General features: G+C 45.5%; 1 protein-coding gene across 1 annotated transcript in view; it reads right to left on the reverse strand.

The window, feature by feature from the left end:
* RHPN2 (rhophilin Rho GTPase binding protein 2) overlaps positions 1-19,713 on the reverse strand; it is a 64,180-nt gene that overhangs the window by 31,413 nt on the left and 13,054 nt on the right. Inside the window, exons 2-5 of the mRNA XM_066583743.1 lie at positions 12,968-13,080; positions 7,298-7,426; positions 3,457-3,532; positions 300-377 (exon numbers count right to left, since the gene is read on the reverse strand). Coding sequence (XP_066439840.1) covers positions 300-377; positions 3,457-3,532; positions 7,298-7,426; positions 12,968-13,080 — 396 coding nt within the window. The remainder of the gene's footprint in view (positions 1-299; positions 378-3,456; positions 3,533-7,297; positions 7,427-12,967; positions 13,081-19,713) is intronic.

The following is a 19,713-nucleotide window of genomic DNA, read 5'->3' on the forward strand; positions in this document are numbered from 1 at the left end:
ACAGTCTGACTTCTTTGCATTCTATGCTCCTAACCTCGGCTTGTTGTGTTGACCGTTCTCCTGGGACCATAGCGAGGGTGCAGTGCCAGATCCCGGTGCAAGCGGCGGGGTAAGTATAGTTCAGTTTATTATTTTAATACAGAGGGTCCTATTAAAGTAGTGTTGTCGGGTAACTGGACAACCCCATTAATGTGTATGAGGCCAGTTGGGGGCCAGGGCTATGCCAAGCGCAGCAAAAGGAAACCCAGCAAAATGACATTCAAGAACTTAGAGGCAAAGATTAGAAATAAAGCCCCCACCTGTCTGAGATCCATCAGGTCAGCCAGCTCGTTCTCATAGTCAGCTCCATCTTCACTATAATGTTCCAGTATAAAGTCCTACAAATATATATATTTATGAAGTATACACGTTACTAAGAAGGGGATTTTCCCCCATTTTACGGATTTACTAGCATGTACAAAGTTAACACTCATCTCCCAGAAGAAGCATTTAGCTTAATTAGCACAAAGAAGAAAAGAGGGAGTTCTAGAAATAACTAACCAATGTGGAATTTTTATTACTTGGCCATATTTGCCCATTTGTCACCTCTTTCTGCTTATTATCTTTACAGCATTTCAAGAAGTTAAAATGTAGGTCAGGTTGTTAACCTGGACTCCGCTCACTGAGAAAAAAACTTTAGTTTTGGGCGGGTCTATTGGTTCGGCGTCTGGATCTCTGCCAGCGAGGAGCATCCATGCTCTTACAGATGTAAAAGCGACACAGGTGAGAACTTTTTGCACAGTGCAATATATACAGTTTATGGGCGCATTCAGACGACCGTATATCAGCCCCATATTCCCACCCGGCCGATATACGATGTCCCTCTCTGCAGGGGGAGGAGGCTGGAAGAGTCGGGAGCAGTGCACTGAGCTCCCGCCCTCTCTCCGCCCCTTGGCACTATTTGCAATGAGAGGGGGTGAAATGGGGTGGAGCTAAATGGTATGACTTAGCTCCGCCCACCCCACCCCCTTCCATTGCAAATAGTGCCAAGGGGCGGAGAGGGGGCAGGAGCTCTGTGAATACCCGGCCGATATAAGGTCATCTGAATAAGCCCTATTTCACATTCACCTGGAAGAAGGGAGAAGGGGGGGCGGGGCAAGAAAAAAAGAATTTGCTTAGGGTACCCCAACCCATTAAGCATCCCTATGGAAGTAAAGCAAGAGCAAATTATAGGCAGATTGATGCCCTTTACATTACTGGACATTGCACTAAACTGTTTATTTTTAGTTTTAGGTGGAGTTTTACTTTAATTAGGAACATGACTAATTATTATTTATAACTACATCTAGAGGAACCCTGGGAGTATTCTCCATTAGTCACTGACAGATCTCTCTCCGCCGGGTAGTTTTGGAGGAGAGGGACGGGTGTTGCTCCACATTCCTTGCAGGAAGCTTCCTCTGCTGTGGAGGGAGTATCAGGCTGATTCAGGGCCTGATAGCACATGACGTAGGGAGCGCTCAGGTCTCCTTTCCATTAATTGAGTGAATGAGTTTACATTTACCGTTCTAAAAATAGACCGCGCTCCTCGTCATCCTAAGAATAGAAACTTTCGACTGCGGCTAATCTTGAATCGGCTGGGGAAATACTTGTCGAGTGATTGGGGAGTGGGGTTGTGTTGTAATCAGCTTCATTACAGTGACAGTAATGAGGCTTAAACCTCGTATATGTAAACTATGGGATCTGCAAATAGAGAGAAATTAGATTACTGCTTTTATATCTGAACCGCCTTAGGGGGGAGCTCATGGGCCGATTATCAGGCATGAACATTCACCCAAACGTTAGTTTCCCCAATAATTGGGCCGTGCCAAGTCCTTCTAATGCACCAGTGATGACAAATGCTGGTTAACGAGGTTGGCGATCATCTACTGGGCCTCCACATGGTTCAACAGGGACTCTTTTAGGGACAAACAATCCTTTATACGATGGTTCATCCACCATAACGCTTCAGAATTGTTGGCAGCACGTTCCTTGTTCACACGGTAAGATGTTCTGTCTACGATAACTTTTGTATCACGTAAAAGACGCAATCTACCGACAAACGAGCATTTGCTCATTCGTCAAGTGATCGGCGTCACCTTCACACAACTCAATGATTAGGTAAAAGCACCCTATTGCCTAATCATCAGGCAATAAATGGGGATATCCAGTTGTAAAGTATTGGTGGCCTACCAGGATAGGCCATCAAAAGTACATTAGCGAGGGTCCACTGCCCAAGACCCCACCGATCAGCTATTTGCCAAGTTACTTCTTTTGTGCACTCAGCTGATTTCTACAGAAAGCAGATAGCTCCGTTCTCACTGCAGTGGTCAGGCTTGGAATTACAGGCAAAGCTTCCACTAAAGTGAGCTGGAACTCTGGCTGTAATGCCAAACCTCACCACTACAGTGAGAAGGGAGTTGTCTGCTTCCTGCAGAAATCAGCTCAGAGCATGCGCCCATTCGCTCAGAGAACAGCTGCTGGAAGAGTGGCCCATGCAATGGATATATTAGTGCTGATCTACTAAGGATACCGCATCAATAGTTTACACCTCGACACATTACTTGTCCTTCTCTGCCATCCCTACAAATGGCCAGTTCTGTATCTTGGTTTGGCTGTCCAAAATGGTCAACACAATCTTTGGACTATCTAATCCCCACAGTGCACTGATAGCATTAGACCACTAATACATCATAACTGCTCTCTGATTGGCCAAAGCTGCTCACATGATCAGCAGTGGACCATGTGCATTAGGTAGTCTGAGAATTACTGCAGCCATCTTGGATGGCCAAAGATGTAGCTCAAAATTGGCGGAGCAGAAGAACAACCGCAGGTAATATCCTCCCCACCCCTCTCATCCCAGGGCAGAATTTTGTCCGAAAACCACAAGATTACTTTAAGGTCCTTTTAGATGGCCCGGTTATGTGGCATCAGCATTACTCTGAATATTCGTTTGCCTGACAGTAAAATCATGTAAAACTGCCAAAAATTAGCCGTCAGACAAGCAAACATTTTGTCGGTGATTTTAAGGAAGTATAAAGACACTTGCTGATTGTTTGTATGTCTTCACCTTAGAATAAGGAGATGTACAGCGGGCCTATGGGGATAAACGATTGTAGCTCGACCTGTGTGAAAGAGAATTAAACGAGCGCTGACCAACATGGGTGTCGATCGGCGCTCGTTACATCGGGCTGAGAAAAAAAAAGGACACTTTAGAAAACCGATGTTGCCATCTGATAGTTATAGAGAGGCCAGCGGGGCCTCGGGGGTCTAGGAGTCACAATGATTCCCTATACATAACGAAGTCTGTAGAGCTCTTTGGGGGCTTTTTACTTTGGGACAGATAGACATTTGGGATATATGATGCAATCATTCTTGATGCTCGTGTCAAAAACATTTCTTGCACAGAATCAGATATACAAAGAAAAGCCTTCCAGTTACCTTGATTGCCGTTGTGAAATCAACATCTTTTGTTTCTTTAAGGCCGAGAGGGATGAGAGGAATGCTGGCGGTCTGCCTGCAATATATAATGTATTAAGAGTCAATAGATGAGGGCACATCCTATAGCAACGCAGCCTCGAGAGGGTATTGTTCATTCCTATGAGAGTGCAAAGCATCATGGGTGATAGCGAAGGGCTGGTAGCAGTAATTGATCATTATCTTAGCCAGTTGCTATGTCCTTGGCATCACATAGGTTACGATGCAGAATCTCTTTCCCTTGTGGATGCTGCAGCAGAAGTCTTCATATGGTAGGGATCTCCGTAAGCATTGGTATTAGCACAGAGCATTTCTGCAATAAAATACCATAAAAAGTGCCTAAGGGAATTTTCTAGGACTAGACTAATGACTTGTCCATAGGATAGGTCATCAACCGCTGAAAGGTGGGATCCGCTGCTTGAGATCCCCACCGATCAGCGGATTGAAGAGGCTGCGGCGCTCGGTTGAGCACTGCGGCTTCTTCTCAAGCCAGTGACGTTGTGTTCATCGGTCACATGGTTGGAGAGCAGCTCAGTCCCATTCAAGTGAGCTGCAATACCAGTTACAGCCACTACTCAATGTAAGACAATGTGCCTAGTATGGACTGAAGTGACAGTGGCACTCACCCGCTTCAATCAGCTGACTGGCGGAGATCCTGAGTAGTGGACCCACACTATTAAACTATTGATGACCTCTCCCGAGGATAGGTCATAGTTTAGTTACAGAAAACCCCTGTAAAGGGCTTTTTGCTACGATTAGAAAAATATAGCTGCTTCCTTCCAAAAACAGTGCACACGCATTCACAGATTGTGTTCAAATTGTGGCTCAGATCAATTCACTTCAATGTGAACAAAACAGCAATACTAGAAACAACCCATGGACAGGGGTGGCGCTGTTTGCAGAAGCTACAGTTTTTTAAATTTTGTACTTCCCCTTTAAAAGATGTGGTCCGAGACTGGAAAATACACGGCTGCTTTCTTCTAAAAGCAACGCCACCACTATCCACAGGTTGTGTATGGCATTGCAACTCATCCTTATTCATTTCAATGGATTTGAGCTGTAATCTCAGAAATGGTTAGATGTGGCGCTGTTTCTGGAAGAAAGCGGCCATGTTTTTCTAATTCTAAAACAACCCCTTTAAATCTCCATCGAACAGAGCCATAGGGACTGAGTATGAAACTGTAGAGCTGTGTTGTGTGCATGGAGCCTAAAAGAAGGGACCTCCCATGTATAACATATGTGAGCTGGTGGACCCCCACCGATCAGTTGTCAGGCTAATCGGAGGATGGCCGCACTAGGGGGCCCTCTTTATAATAGGCACATTCTCCTATAGAAGTGGGCAACCCCTTTAAATGTAAAATAATAAGAACAGACGAAGAATAAGTTTGCAGTGCAGATAAATGCAAACTGAAGTGTATCTCAGCCCGTGGCCAGCTGCTCGGTGTCCTCCTACCGCTGATTCTGCCACTTATCTAATGAGCCTGAATATTATACGTAGGAGGGCGGCAGGGAGTGTTCACTAATAATCAGTGACTTGCAGTGATTGAAACCGGGTCATGTGCGCTCAGTAATTTACTGTGACCTCAGCAGCAGGTTACACACCCAGCAATCAGGGAACATCTCCACATTCTACAGTCATTACTAATATACAGCAACCTCCATCCGGTGGTGTCAGTCATAAAAGTCAGAGTAATCCGTGATCACAAAGCGGAGCGAGGTCCTTTCAATGATGTCAGCATTTTACACTCCGTCTGTTAAGTTGTGCAGTTTTCAGGCTGCAGTCCTATCAGGTAGGTCTCCACTTTATATGCTCAACCACGGCTTCAATGAAGAAGAGCACGACTTTGGGAAGAGTTCCGGCTGTCCTAGAACTGGCTGGTATAGTATACCGTAGCGCACGGTGTGAACACAGCCCATTAGGGGGCAAACGTGATGCCAGGGAGACTTTGGCCACAGAGTTCTGCCGCTACATCGCAAGTAATGAAAGTGAATATGACCGCATTGCAATCCGCAGATCAATAAGATACGACTGCTGGAATTCTGGAAGACCGCATTCACTTTCACTAGTTGCAATTTATCCAATGCAACACTGCAATCTATCACACGGCCAAAGCTACCGTGTATCACGCAGCCTATCCTTAAAGGGACTCTTACTGTCCTCAGTATAGGTCATTGATAGGTGATCGGCGGGGGTTCGCCAATCGGGATCCCTGCTGATCGCCGGGCCACTGTCAGTGTAGAGAGTACCGGAAGCAGATAGCGCTGTCAACATTGCATTGAATGCAGTGTAAGTTGTGCCTGCAGTCACAAAGCAGGCCATTGAGATGCATCAGATGACAAGTTTTTCCTTATTTTTATTTTAAAGGGTTTTCCGAAACTTTAAAGAAAAAAAAAATACATTTCTGTGCAGGAAATGGGCTAAAATAAAAAATGAATACTACTCACTAGAGATGAGCGAGCATACTCAATAAGGCGATTTACTCAAGAGAGCATCGCCTTTTTCGAGTAACTGCTGGCTCGTCCCTGAAGATTCGGGGGGGGACAGTGAGAGAGATATCTCTCTCCCTCCCGATCCCCTCTGCAACCCCCTGCAGCCCTCCTGAATCTTCAGGGACGAGCCAGCAGTTACTCGAAAAAAGCGATGCTCTCTCGAGTAAATCGCCTTACCGAGTATGCTCGCTCATCTCTACTACTCACCCAAGAAACGTCCGCTGGTCCCACACAGCTGCACAGTCCCCGCCGCTCCTATCCCAGAAGCCAGCTATTCACTGGCTTCATGGCAGTATCATACGGAAGCCAGTGAATAGCATTGAGCACTGCAGCAGCTTCTGGGTGCGGAGAAGTTGTGAAAAGTGCTTTTTTTTACATTTTAACCCATTCCCTACATGAAAATTTGTTTTTACCCTCGAAAAAATACATTTAACTTAACATAGAAAAAAAACAGAGAAATCACATGCAAGCAACGCCATTATTTACTATGGTGACAACTTGCTGCAAAGGTCCCCTGCAAGAACTGCCTATGTTACGCTTTCCAGCTGATGGGTACAACATGTAGTGTTAGGTCAGTTTCACATTGCCGCACGTCCGTAATATGGAGATCTAACAGATGACGCTGCAACCGATGTCATCAGTATTCCATTATTGCTTGATCCGTTTTCGCTTCCGTATTTGCTCAGTAGAAAATAATACTAAGGAATGCAAATACGGAGGCAAAGACGGACAATTGTAGTGCATTTACAGCTTGGACGTTAAAATATACCCATGTGAATAGATACATAGATTTACCTTCGTTCCGCAAAAAACGGAGTAAAAATACGCTCATCTGAACGCTGCCATAGGCTGGAATCACACTATTTTTTTAGGGCAAAATTAGAAGTTGAGCCAAAACGACGGAAAACGATTAAAGGAAAGACTGACAATTCTCCTTTGATTCCACTTCACAGTCTGCATCAAAAGCTGCAAGGGTCATTCCAGCCTTGTGACTACAAAGCTGCGATTGCATCCCCAACCAATTACATATCAAGTGTGATTGCTTAACAGCAAACATGGCTCTTATCAGCCAAGAAATGCTCGTTCTCTCCTTAGAGACACTCAAAATAGCCGGAGCAATGTACCAACTTGAGCACGGTTATCAGGAATGCAAGATATGCCTCTCTGGTAAACAAAGGCAGGGCTGAAGTGGAACAATGGTTGAAGTTCTGCTATTAACTCCAGTCAGAGGTCATCAACCTGCACTTGTAAGACCCATTTATGAGTCTTGGAGGTTTATCAATGCAAGATAGCAAGACTTCATGGCGGCCCTTACTCTGTGTGCTGGTACACCTCCACCGATATGTTCAGACGTTCCAGCTCCTCCTTGAGAACTTGCAGATTGGAGTTGACATAACTTAGTTCCAGCAAAACTTGTTCTCGGACTTTGCTGTTGTTGGTGGCCCTAAAGAGAAGGAAAATAATAAGACATTGTTAGACGGAAGAGGTCTCCCGCAGAGTCGGCCACGACTAATAGGTATATTATAGATGCTCTGAATTGTTCACATTCTTCTTTCTACCTCCTTCGAAGGATTATGGTTCAGAAAAGGGCAAGTCCAGGTTGACCGGCGTGTTCATATTCATTTTCAGACCTTTTATAGTACGTACTGCATATTTCTCTAGAGTAATTCAAACCTTACAAGGAGTTTTCCTGGACTACATTACTAAAGACCTATCCCTTAAATAAGATCATCGACAATTGATCAATGGGAGTCTTGGGTGCCCATTGACTGAAGTGACAATGGCGTCCAGTGAGCACCGCTGTCACTTGAGTCCATACCATACACAGCGCCGTACATTGTGTAGTGGCTATGCCCGTTTTTGCAGCTTAGTCCCATTTACTTGAGTGAGATGGAACTACTGTCAGGCTATGTGTCCAATGGGCAGGATGTTACATACTGTACCGGAGAAGAGGCTGCAGCGTTCACTCACGGGCCGCGGACTCTTAAGTCAGCTGATCGGTGGGGAACCCACTAATCAACTATTGATGAGCAATCCTGAGGATAGACAGACCAAACCATTGAAGAGAAAATGTGTGTTGGTGGTTCTTTTATAAATTGCCAGCAATGAAACGCGCTTCAAGGCACAAGACCTCTTCATCAGCTAAGCAGGGGTACAGGCAAGGAAAAGAAGATAATATGCATGGACTAATCCAAAAAAACCGTGATATCAAGGCCGCCAGTAATTGGACACGGAGCAACACAGACAACTTTATGAGAGACAATCCTTTTTCTCTTCAATCGCTGGGATGAAGCATCCAACTTAATTTGCCTTTTCCATTTCGGACTCCAATTCTCAATATGCAAGAGGGCGTACTTCATCTCCTTTTTTCCAGGAGTACACTACTGATTACCTTGTCTTCAGGACAGGTCATCAATAGTTGATCGGCTTGTGCCGCCATTTGGGATCCCCGCTGATCAGCGCAGCAGCACCTGAGTAGGCATCACTGTAGTCCACACCAGCACAGTGCCATACATTGTATAGTGGTTATGCCTAGTATTGCAGCTCAATTTAATTCACTTGATTAGAAATGAGCTGCTCTCAGGCCGTGTGAATCATGATGAATTTAATGAGCAGAGGCTGCATTGCTCACCCAAGTGCTGCAGCCTCTTCAATCAGCTGATCGGCAGGGATCCCTTCCTAAGGATAAGTCATCAATAGTGTAGTCCTAGAAAACCCTGTAAGAGCCTAATGACAGATTTCCTTTACAAACTCTTTGCAAGAGATTTTCATCTTACTCCCTGAAGAAAAAAAGTAACTTGTACTTTAAAAAAGTGCTGACCCCCCCCCCCCTCCCCTCCCCCGTCAGTGTCTGGAGCAATTGTTTGCATTGTCTTAGAACAATTTTCTTTGTACTTTTTAAGGCAGCTGGGGAATAATTGGATTACTCAACTACCAACATAAAAAGCGTTATGCTGCTTCTCAGTGGTGGGAAGGGCAATCGGTGAGATTGTGAAGACGGCAGCGCTTCATTAATGGCCCATGTAGGAGGGTGGGGAGCACATTAAAGAGAAAGTGTGTTGTACAGGTGCGCTGGGCTACAGCAGCTAGCTCCATTACCTCCTGTCTAATTAATTCGTTGGTAAACATATTAAACAGTTTGTGATTTTTATGGTAAACTTTTCATATAACACGTCCCTCGAGATGAAGCTTGAAGGCTCATCATGTAAAATCTGATGACTTCAGCGATTGCTGACATCATGCTCTATGGAGTCTATAGAAAGCAAAGGGGCTATGCAGAATTAGATATCCATGATATCCACCTTTGTTCAGGAGTTGTTTCTGGCATTGCAGCTTAGCTGTAGTGAGGTGAATGGGACTGAACTGCATGGCCGGCCATAGTTATGTGTGGCCCTGGCGCCGTATTTATTCACAGAGCTGTTCTGGTGTGGACATGCTGCTACCATGCCGCTTTCTGCATAGGGTGCAATCGAACCGAAGGCTGGCTCAGCCTGAAGTGTATGGTAGCAGTGACTGTGCATGCACACCACTGCTCCGTTCACTTCAATGGAACCACTGGAAATCTGTCGTGATACAACCCCTATAAGGGATATCTACCAGAGATGAAAACATGCTGAGTGCTACAGCTCCTAACAAATTCCTTATTTATGACACTTCAATGGACCATGGGCTGTATGAAAATGCTGCAGCAATGACCACATGGTCACATAGTAAGAAACAAGTTTGGATGTGGTCATATGGCCCCTCTCAACCAATCAGAAAGGAGGTCTTTAGCATACAGCTTGCAACTATTGCAGTGCCTCAAAGAGGAGGTTTAGTGGGCACAGTTGGCTTCTCTTAGTTGGGGCATCTGATGCTGCAGACGGGAAGCGCTGGGAGAGTTTATCTTCTAGGGAACAAAAAGGATCAAATGCTAAAGTTCAAAGTCCTTGACCAACAGTTGGGGAATGTGGTCCGGCTCCACCATAAATGGCAGGTTCGAATGACTTAGGATTCAGGACCTACCATAAAGGGTTAAAATGTTGCCACAGGGACTAACTGGAAAAGATGTGTCACAAGTTGCACCGGAATCATTGCTTGCACCAAAATTTGCACCATTGGTTGAGGCTCTCACATAAAACGAGTGTGTGCAAGGACTGGAAGCAGAGTGAAGGGAGCTGCTGCCTTGCAAGCAGAGGAGGGCATGAGCACTATACCCTGGGAGAAGGGACTGCTGACTGATCAAGGAGTCAAGCTGAGTTGAGCACCTGACTGCCAGGAGGACCTGGAGAGCGCTAACCAGAATTGCCGCAGGAGGATCCAGTGACCCTGAGCAGTTCGAGGCAGATCAGTAACACCAAGGACATGGAGAAAGAAGACAACACAGTAGTACCGCTATGGACGATAGAAGCTGTGACCTCCACACAATAAAGCGTAAGTGAGGCCAGCCTCATATTGGACACAGGGTGTGCACATCACAGGAAGGGGTAAAAACAGTTCATTGGCCACCCTGCTATAGGAAATAGGGCTTATCTTTGATTCTGATGCTCGAACCTGGTTCACGGACTGTGTTATTTAAGGGGATAGTGTGAGTGTATACAGGACTACTTGAATGAAAAATGCCCTTGTGGCTCTGAAGAGTCAACAGGCAGTTTTATGCTTTTAACTGCACTTCAACTGGACGTATAATTAAATTCCTGTATACTTTGGTCTGTATTCAATCCCTGTTCTCAAGATCCTGACCATCATTACCACAGGATGATCACAGTCACACATGGAGACCCGAATGAGGTTATAAGACAAGTAGCACAATATTGAGATTTCCTACAATACTGGGGAAGAGTCTGCTAAGGCTGTACTTAGGTGAGACCTCTAGGCATATCCTCTGTGACATCTCACGTATGGGTGGGAAATCTATGTATATCTACATACTGGAGGCACCATCATCCATGAAGCAAGGTGAGAATCAGAGGGGGGCTTCAACACTTCATTTTTTAACCTCAGCAAGTACAAAGGGTAGTAGCACCCCCATTGTGTGGTATACACCTACACTATACTTCATCCCTATGGACCCGCACAATAGATCTCTTCTCTTTAGAATAGCCTCTTCCCTCTCAGGAGCTGAAATAAGAGATGACTAAACTTTCTGTGGTTCTTTTATGAGTCTTTCTGGGAACAGAGGAGGATGGGGAGCCATTGTTCTCCTGGCTGCTGCGAGCACTGGACCACCAAGGCAGATGATATGTAAATCACAATGACAAGTGTAAAGACGTTGGTGACTTTTCAATGGCCGCTCTGCTCAGACAGAGATTATAAGCCATTTCTAGTGCATTACTGCTGAGCCTCTGATGTGGAACTGAAAGTCCCAGCTTGTCTTGTCCGTTAAAGGGGTCTTCCAGAACTACACTATGGATGACCTATCCTGAGGATAGGTCATCAATAGTCGATCAGTGAGGGTCCAACGTTCGGGGACCTCAGCTGACTGAAGTGACAGGTGCGCTTGGGTGAGGACCGCTGTGACTTCAGTCCATAGCAGGCACAGCACCGTGCATCGTATAGCGGCTGTGCCTGGTACTGCAGCTCAATCTCATTCATCTTTCGCCATGTGACAGATGAACGTGACATCACCGGCTTGAAAAGAGGTCACAGTGCTCACCCCCAAGGAGGTTAAGAGAGAATACAACAAGGTGGAACTACTTCGAAAGATTGAAAATCCAGTGGATGTGATGAGGTGAACAAATAGTGAGTATGTTCCTAAGGTGATACCGACAAGTCAATCTGTCATCCTTCATATGTCAACACAGCATTGGTGGTCAGCTATCCCGCAAATTTGAAGAAGGGGCTATTCCTGAAATGTGTTATGTGCTGGTGTATATAATAAAGAGGATCAGGTTTTTAGCCTTGTCTCCATTGTCGATCATTTAGAGTTGTGCCACCTGGGCCCAATGTCTTCCCTCTTTCACCCAAGCACCTTGGCCTCCAATCAATGTTCAGTCATTCTAATTCATCGTACCAGTGAATGAAATGAATGATGAGTAGTGATGAGAGAGCATACTCGCTAAGGGCAATTGCTCGAGCGAGCATTGCCCTTAGCGAGTACCTGCCCGCTCGAGAGAAAAGGTTCAACTGCCGGCGTGGGTGAGAGGTGAGTTGCAGCAGTGAACAGGGAGAGCAAGGGGGAGAGAGATCTCCCCTCCGTTCCTCCCCGCTCTCCGCCGTCGCTCCCTGCCCGCCGCCAGCAGCCGAACCTTTTCTCTCGAGCAGGCGGGTACTCGCTAAGGGCAATGCTCGCTCAAGCAATTGCCCTTAGCGAGTATGCTCGCTCATCACTAATGATGAGTGACCAAATTATCATTGGATCATTGCTGTGTTTACACTGAATGCTAATCGTTTCGTGTAAAAGCTCATGTACTCTGATCGAGTCCATGCAGAAAACCGTTCATATGATCAGAACCATTGGTTATAGGGTCAATGTAAAGACAGTATTGAGCTTGTTGTTGGACCCCATACGGACACTAAAATCTTGGTATCTGTATAGCGCCAACTTATTCCGCATCGCTTTCAGGTCATTTATTCATTACCCCCCACCAAGCTGGGTACTCGTTTTACCGACCTCGGAAGGATGGAAGGCGAAGTGAACCTTGAGCCGGCTACCTGAACCATACGGGGATTGAACTCGCAACCTTCAGGTCGTGTGAATTAACCCTTAATGTTATAGTAGGTACTGCAAATATGCATTTGCAGAAGTACGTAGGTTTGTGTTCAGCTGAAAGAGTTAATGGAGATGGCTGGCACGCTGCCCCTCTGTGCAGAGTCTCAGTATGGCCTCCGCTGGGAGAGGGTTGGTAACCGGTGCATGAACTGTTGCCACAATCAATGCGCTGTCTCGCTGTGTTCATTAGTACGCTGCATCTGTTGGGAATCTGCTCTGGGAAATCTAAGATCACCGGAGCCAACAGAACAAAGGCTTCATTTTGTAGCCGAGTACAGAGAGATGGGAACATACCGCAGGAGGTTCTCAGCCCCGGCTCTCATCCGCATCGCTTTCAGGATCTGATTGTTCAACCCGGCCCTTTGATTCTGTAATTTGCTGCGACCGGTCTGTGCGATGGCCTTGCCCTGTGATAAAGAAAACGTATATTTGTCAGATATGTATCCAGCAGGTCACAGAACACTTTACACATCAGGTGTCTCGATCATCACTTTGCTATAAGCAGAGCAGGTTGCCGGACCCTTTACAGAGGGCTGAGATTCAACTTAAAGATAACCTTTCACATTAAGCAAACAGTCCGTTCTGCGGGCAGCATGTTATGGAGCAGGAGGAGCCGAGTAGATTGATATATAGCTTTATGGGGAAATATTTAGTAGGACTTGTCATTTATTGATCTAAATCACTGCGCATTCTGAGCTTAGGAGTCCAGTGGGCGGTCCTACTCACTGTTTATGTGCGCTCATACAGGAAAGGACCGCCCACTGGACTCCCAACCCACAATGAGCAGAGATTTAGATGAATAAAATGACATATCCTAAATCTTTTTCAGCACATCTATATATCATTCTGCTCGGCTTCTCCCGCTCTTTATTATGCACCTAGAGTTCAGACAATTTTAACAAGTCTAGAACTAAAATACAATTCCCGTTGGATGCCACTCACATTCAACCCCTGATTTGCAAAGTTTGGGCCAAACAGTACATCAGTGGCAACTGCCCAATCAAAATAGTCTATAGCTATAGCTCCATCTATAGTATAGTCTCTTGAAGCACATGTGTCAAAGCCAAGGCCAGCGGGCCCAATCCAACTCGCCATGGGATTTTATGTGGTCCTCAACGAGGTCTGGGCATAGAAGGAGCGGCTCTCCACTTTCCCCGGACAATGGCAGATGGAGTGGTGCCAGCACAGGGAGCAGGTGCCATCTTAGATTCTGAGCTCCGGCGCACCTCCACACTGAACTGTTCAGCAGCTCACAGGTAGGTGGTAATACAGTTCTGCCATCTCTACCCGGGCACCGTAGGCACTCTCCAAGGTAGGAAGCTCGGAGCTAAAGAGGTGGAAGGGGAGAAACCCCAACATAGTGCAGAGAGCTCCATAGCCGTGTTAAGGAGTAGTTAGATTTAGGTCTCATTCATACGGACGTCTGCAGTTTCGGTTTCTTCTGCCTTCATACGTGAATACGCATACATCATCATTTAGGCAATCTCATTGACTTTAATGGGCAATTTAGGTCCGTAATACGGATCAAAATAGGACATGCTGCGATTTTATACATGCATGAAAAATGTATGTCTGAGTACCGCAATGCAAATCAGTGGGGTTTAAGCCGTCCGTATTGTGCGCGTAATTTGAAGAGCTAATACATCCGTAAGAATGAGCCCTTATAAATGGCCCTTTGAAGACAACCATAATGCGGATGTGGCCCTTGGTGAAAATGAGTTTAACCCCGTCTTAAAGGAATCTTGAAATCCTGTAATTCTCTCTCTGACCGCTAAGCCTAATACTAGTCTCACACTTCCTATTCTGTACAGAAGATTTTCAGCAGTCGTCTCACTAACATCACAGGCAGGATTACAATGCAAAATAAAATTACTTATACATAGACAACACAGGATCCAACATTCATAATATGTGATGTCACAGCCCACCTCCTCCCTGTCCCTGTAGAGGTCACAGAGCATGCTTAGAACAGTCCCCTATGGAAGTCAATGAGTCCCCTCCAGTCCATTGAATGAATGACCCATTACTTTTGCTGTAAAATCTCTCTAAATGCTGTTAACTGCAGTCCAGGCAAGATGGCTGCCCCCATAGTCATATACCAAAAAGAGAATAAAAATGTTTACAAATCAGAAAACGGAAAACGTTTTAACTAGTAAAAAAATTAAATATGTGATACATTCCCTTCGCATCGCCGCTTGAAAGAAGGCTGCTTTGCAATTTCAGGTATTCCTACGTATGTTTCAGTGAGCGTTCACCATCATAGCACCTTATAAAACTGAGGCTTTAAATTATAGCACCACAAATAGTCATTTACATCCAGAGACTCGGAGTCACGAGAGCTTCCTGTGACTACCATAGTGCTCATATGGCCCGTAGCACCAGGAGCTTCGAGTGAAGGTGCGCCCAATCAGCTACACCTGGGATTATATGCTAAATCTGTGCTGGAGGCTCCGATACAGATGTGAATGTGGCCTAATCCATGGGATTTAAAGGGGATGTCTAGGGTTTATTCTATAGATGATCTATTCTCAGGGTAGGTCATCAATAAATGATCAGCAGGAGTCCACCACTCAAGATCCCCAATGATCAACTGATTCCCGATACCGCTGTCAGTATGGACAGTGCAGGAAGCAGAAGCGGTTGTCTGAAACAGCGGCCCAGATTGGTATTCCATCGAATTCAATGGGGGCTGTACCTGCCATACCAACCGGGGCCGCTGAACTATCTAAAGTGGCGATTGCTCGCAGACCATTGCTCAAGTAGCTTTGGTCTTATGTAGCCTTCCCGGAACTGTTGGTTTAGCCAACAAAATGATAGCCCGCTTCACCGCAAAGTCAAGCGCCTTTATTTCATTAGACAGTAAAACCGAATTACACGTCTAGAAGCGAATTCTGGCGTAGATCTGCACAATAGAAGGCATCCCATTTATTCATATCCATCGTGCCTACAGGAATACATTAGTGTTATCTCCCATTGTCCCACTGACTTAGTTTACGCATTTTGGAATCTGAGTCATTCTTCAGTGAGAGCTGCCCGCAAGCGTGAGATTTGTTGGAAGAGGGGATGATGTCAAAGAGGTGTCAGCGGGAGGCGATGCGCAGCCCATTCATTGTCTGGCGGCAGTCATTTTACGGACAGAACATCCTGCGCTCGGCCTTTATTTCAGAGCGCGGTAAATAGGGCTATTAAAGGCGATTATCTGGGGAAAGCCAGCAGGCGAGGCGTTACGGTCTCTAGTGGGCGACTTGTCAGCCGTTGAAAATTTGTGACTACTTGAGACGGACAGCGACGAACACGAAATCTAGACCCTGATATACGTCTTATGGGTGAATGAGATTACATGTAGAGTCAACGACTATTTGATGTCACTATGCGCGATAATATGGGGTAACGGTCCAGTTTCCTGGTGACGCAGTCCTGCATTGTACCATTATATCCGGATGCCCAAGATCACATATGACGACGACGAATTGATCGCCATTACATTTTTAGTCTCTGTGCCCCCTCCATCCTTATACGTCTTAGCACAGTCTTCTCCTTAACCCTTCCATTCCCTGACACAAGCTTCTTTAGGTCTCTGATTGACTCATCCTCGTTGTTGCATCCATAACGACATGACGTCATATCTTCGTATTGTCCAATCGTTGCTGTGGGTCAGTAAGTCAGTATTGGCAGAAAGTTGGTGTGGCGGCCAATAGTCACTGGGTGGCATGGTCATGTGGTGTTAGCAACGTATAGACGCCACAGGCAACACACGGAACAGTGGGAGACAAAAGAAGAGTATCGGTATAAGGTGCATTGCACCAAAATCTGCACCGTAATCCGCGCCATTTGGTGTGGTTTTGGCCATTGATCCGCAGCGGATTCATCCTTTCAATGGAAGCGGTGAAGTCAGTTGCAGATGTACGAGAAATTCCACACCAGTACTGCGGATTTTGATGCAGACTTTCCACTATGTACCCTAAAAGCTGGGCATACTCTTAAGGTTCTGTTCACAAATGCCTTCGGGAATCCATTTTTAACAGATCCATCTACAGTTTTGTAAACAGATTTTTATAAAAAGGATTCCAAACTACAGTTTCCGCTTTTTCCATCCAAAAAATGAGATTTGTCTCCCTTTGCATCAGTTTGGCAACCGTTTCCATCTGCTGGATCATCTCTGTTTTTTCCATTAAACGGGATGAACGGTGGATACAAAGCGGAAGGCTTTCCATCGGCCTCCATTCTCCATTTACTACAATAGGGGGAAAAAACGGAACGCTATTTGCCATCAGATTTCTACTATTTGGGAACAGAAAAGATAGCGCAGCGGACAACGCTATTGCTCCTATAAAAAGCGGAAGCCTGACAGAACGGACGGAAGTCGGAGCCCTAAAACCCCACACTAATATCAATGGGGAAGTAAACGGAAATGTTTGTTTCTGTTTTTCTGTCCCTATGACAGAACAGAAGAATGGAAACCCTCAATACAGATCTCTACGGAGCCTTAGGCCGGCGTCACACGGGCGGATTTGTGCGCCCAGTATGCAGAAAATAGAACCCATTCATTTCAATGCGTTCGTTCACATGCGCATTATTTCCTGCGCATTTTGGTTGCGCAAAAAAAATAATAATCCAGCATGGACTCTTTTCCTGCGTAAGTCCCCAAAGAAATCAATGAAGGCGCGCAAATCTGCTAGGGGATGTGTTAAATACTGCGTAATTGCGCAGGAGAAATAACACGACTGAAACTCATTAGACTAATTAGCCATTCCAATTGGCGAGTATTTTTTTGCCGTGTAAAAAGTACACTGAAATACACCAACATGCGCGCAAAAAAGCAACGTTCGTTCCACATAAAAGCTACGCTCATGCATGCGCAAATATGCGGACGCTAGTGTGAATCGGCCTTCGGGTCCTTCTACATGGTGCGATAGTCAGACTGTTGCCCGCCAGTCGTCCCAGCGGTTATCACTCTGCTGTCACGCAGGAGCAACGATCGCTCATGAATGGAGTCGGAGCGGCCATAGATCGCTTCTGACCGCCCGCCTCCATTCACACTAAAAAGGCAGTCATTCATAGATGAACCACTATGTACACATTATTTATGCCTGCAGTAACTGAAGAATAAGCGAATGAATCCGAATTATCGTTCGCCGTTCAGTCGCTGGCAGCATTTCCAATGAACGATTATACTTCCGATCCTACGATCCAGCGACAATCTGTCCGTGAAAAAGGGCCCTTCGTCATACTGGGAAATATGCCTTTAAATTAACCCGACTTCATGGCACAATTTTATAGTTTTGGAAGCATTGTGACATGTTAGTAAAACACGCATCACATGTAAAGTTTACATACATGACTGCATACGCAGACAGTGCTGTTCTATCAGAAGCCGGGGTGGATGGCAGTTCTGCAGCAATGTACATTTGTTATCTAGTTCACACCCAGTTATTGATACGGTTATTACCGCCATGAGAAGAGCATGCCCTCGTTGAGCTGGTGAACAATAGCTGGCAGGAGCGCCAATCCTGGAGACGTGCCTGGAATGTGGCATCAGATACCGTAGGAACCAGCGCTGGTTATTCGCCAAGTCATCGGCAAACACCGATCTCTAATGAGCGCGTCAGTCCAACGGGGGAACAGGCGAGCGGATGGAAGGATATAGGAGAGATGTAACTGTTGGGGCCCATTCAGATTAGCGTACTGTATATGTGGGCCGTGTAGCGAATAACCCATAACGGAGCAGAGAAATCGCTGTTCGTTTTCACAAATGCGAATGGCATACGCAGAGCCTGCGAATAGCGGACAGCGCAGGAATATCGGATTGGTCCAATACAACCTGCATACAATTGTCCAGCTTTCTGCTTTCTGCTCTATGTAAGGCTACATTCACACTTGGATTGATATCGCACTTGCGATATAGAAGAGCTCTATAATCTTATGTATCTATCCTTGAAGAAGCAGGAAGAACCCGAAGCTCCTTCACGGTATATTCCTTGCCTGACAATCATGTCTTTGGCCATTCTACTGTCCACATCTTCCATAGGGCTCAAGTCATGTGGTCATTGGCTGAGCTGAAAGTCATGTAGCATGCAAAAGCCTACGATGTGAATCCTGTAATTAGTCCCTGTCTGAGGACGGCTGCTTCTCAAAATTACATGTTACAGACCTTGAGATCCGTGCAAGTGACGTTGATGGGACGCAATGACCCCACGGAGGGTTCGAACTTAACTGTTGTGATGCTGAGAGAATATAAAACTTCGGAGTAAGTAAGGGGGGTGGCTGAGACATCGAAGCCAACGCTGAACTGTGTAAAGAATGTGTAGAAATCCTTAGCACATTGCTTAAATGGTAATCCCCCCTATCATGTTATCTTAGTGTGTGGATAGGGAAAAATCCAAATCTACTATTACTGAGGTGATTCCAGCCCCCTCCACATCCCAAATATAAAACAGGCTACAGGTTAGGCAGGTTGTCCGGTTATAAACTACTGATCATCCATCCTTAGGATAGGTCATCAGTAGTAGATTTGCAAGGGTCTGCTGCACAGGATCCCGGTCAATCAGCTGTTCTCTGGGCTGGGGTGTTCATACACTGAGATGGTTTCTGCAGGAAGCGGACAGCTCCGTTCCCACTGCAGTGGCCAGGTTTGGTATTGCAGGCATTGAAGTGAATGGGAACTTTCTGCAATACAAAACGCCTGACCACTGCAGTGAGAAAGGGGCTGCCTGCTTCCTACAGAAAAAACGAAACAACTGTGTGAATGTCCCCCAGAGGTCTAATATGACATCATGGGGGTCATAGATGTTAAGACAAAAAGCTACAAAAATAAGCAAAAAAATGTAAATATAATAATTTTAAAAATAAAAAAAACTATAAATTAAAAGACATACTTTTCACACGCATTACTCCTAGGAATATATTTTTTTTAATGTAGCGAAAAAAGGTATAGCCTTATATGTAATAAAAAATTTTTTTTTAAAAACGCAGCAAAAATAATTTTGGCAGGCCAGGAAAATAAAAAAAAATATATATATAGCCATAAAACCACCACATGG

The sequence above is a fragment of the Eleutherodactylus coqui genome, chromosome 11 (genome assembly GCF_035609145.1).
Source record: "Eleutherodactylus coqui strain aEleCoq1 chromosome 11, aEleCoq1.hap1, whole genome shotgun sequence".
Taxonomy (NCBI): Eukaryota; Metazoa; Chordata; class Amphibia; order Anura; family Eleutherodactylidae; genus Eleutherodactylus; species Eleutherodactylus coqui.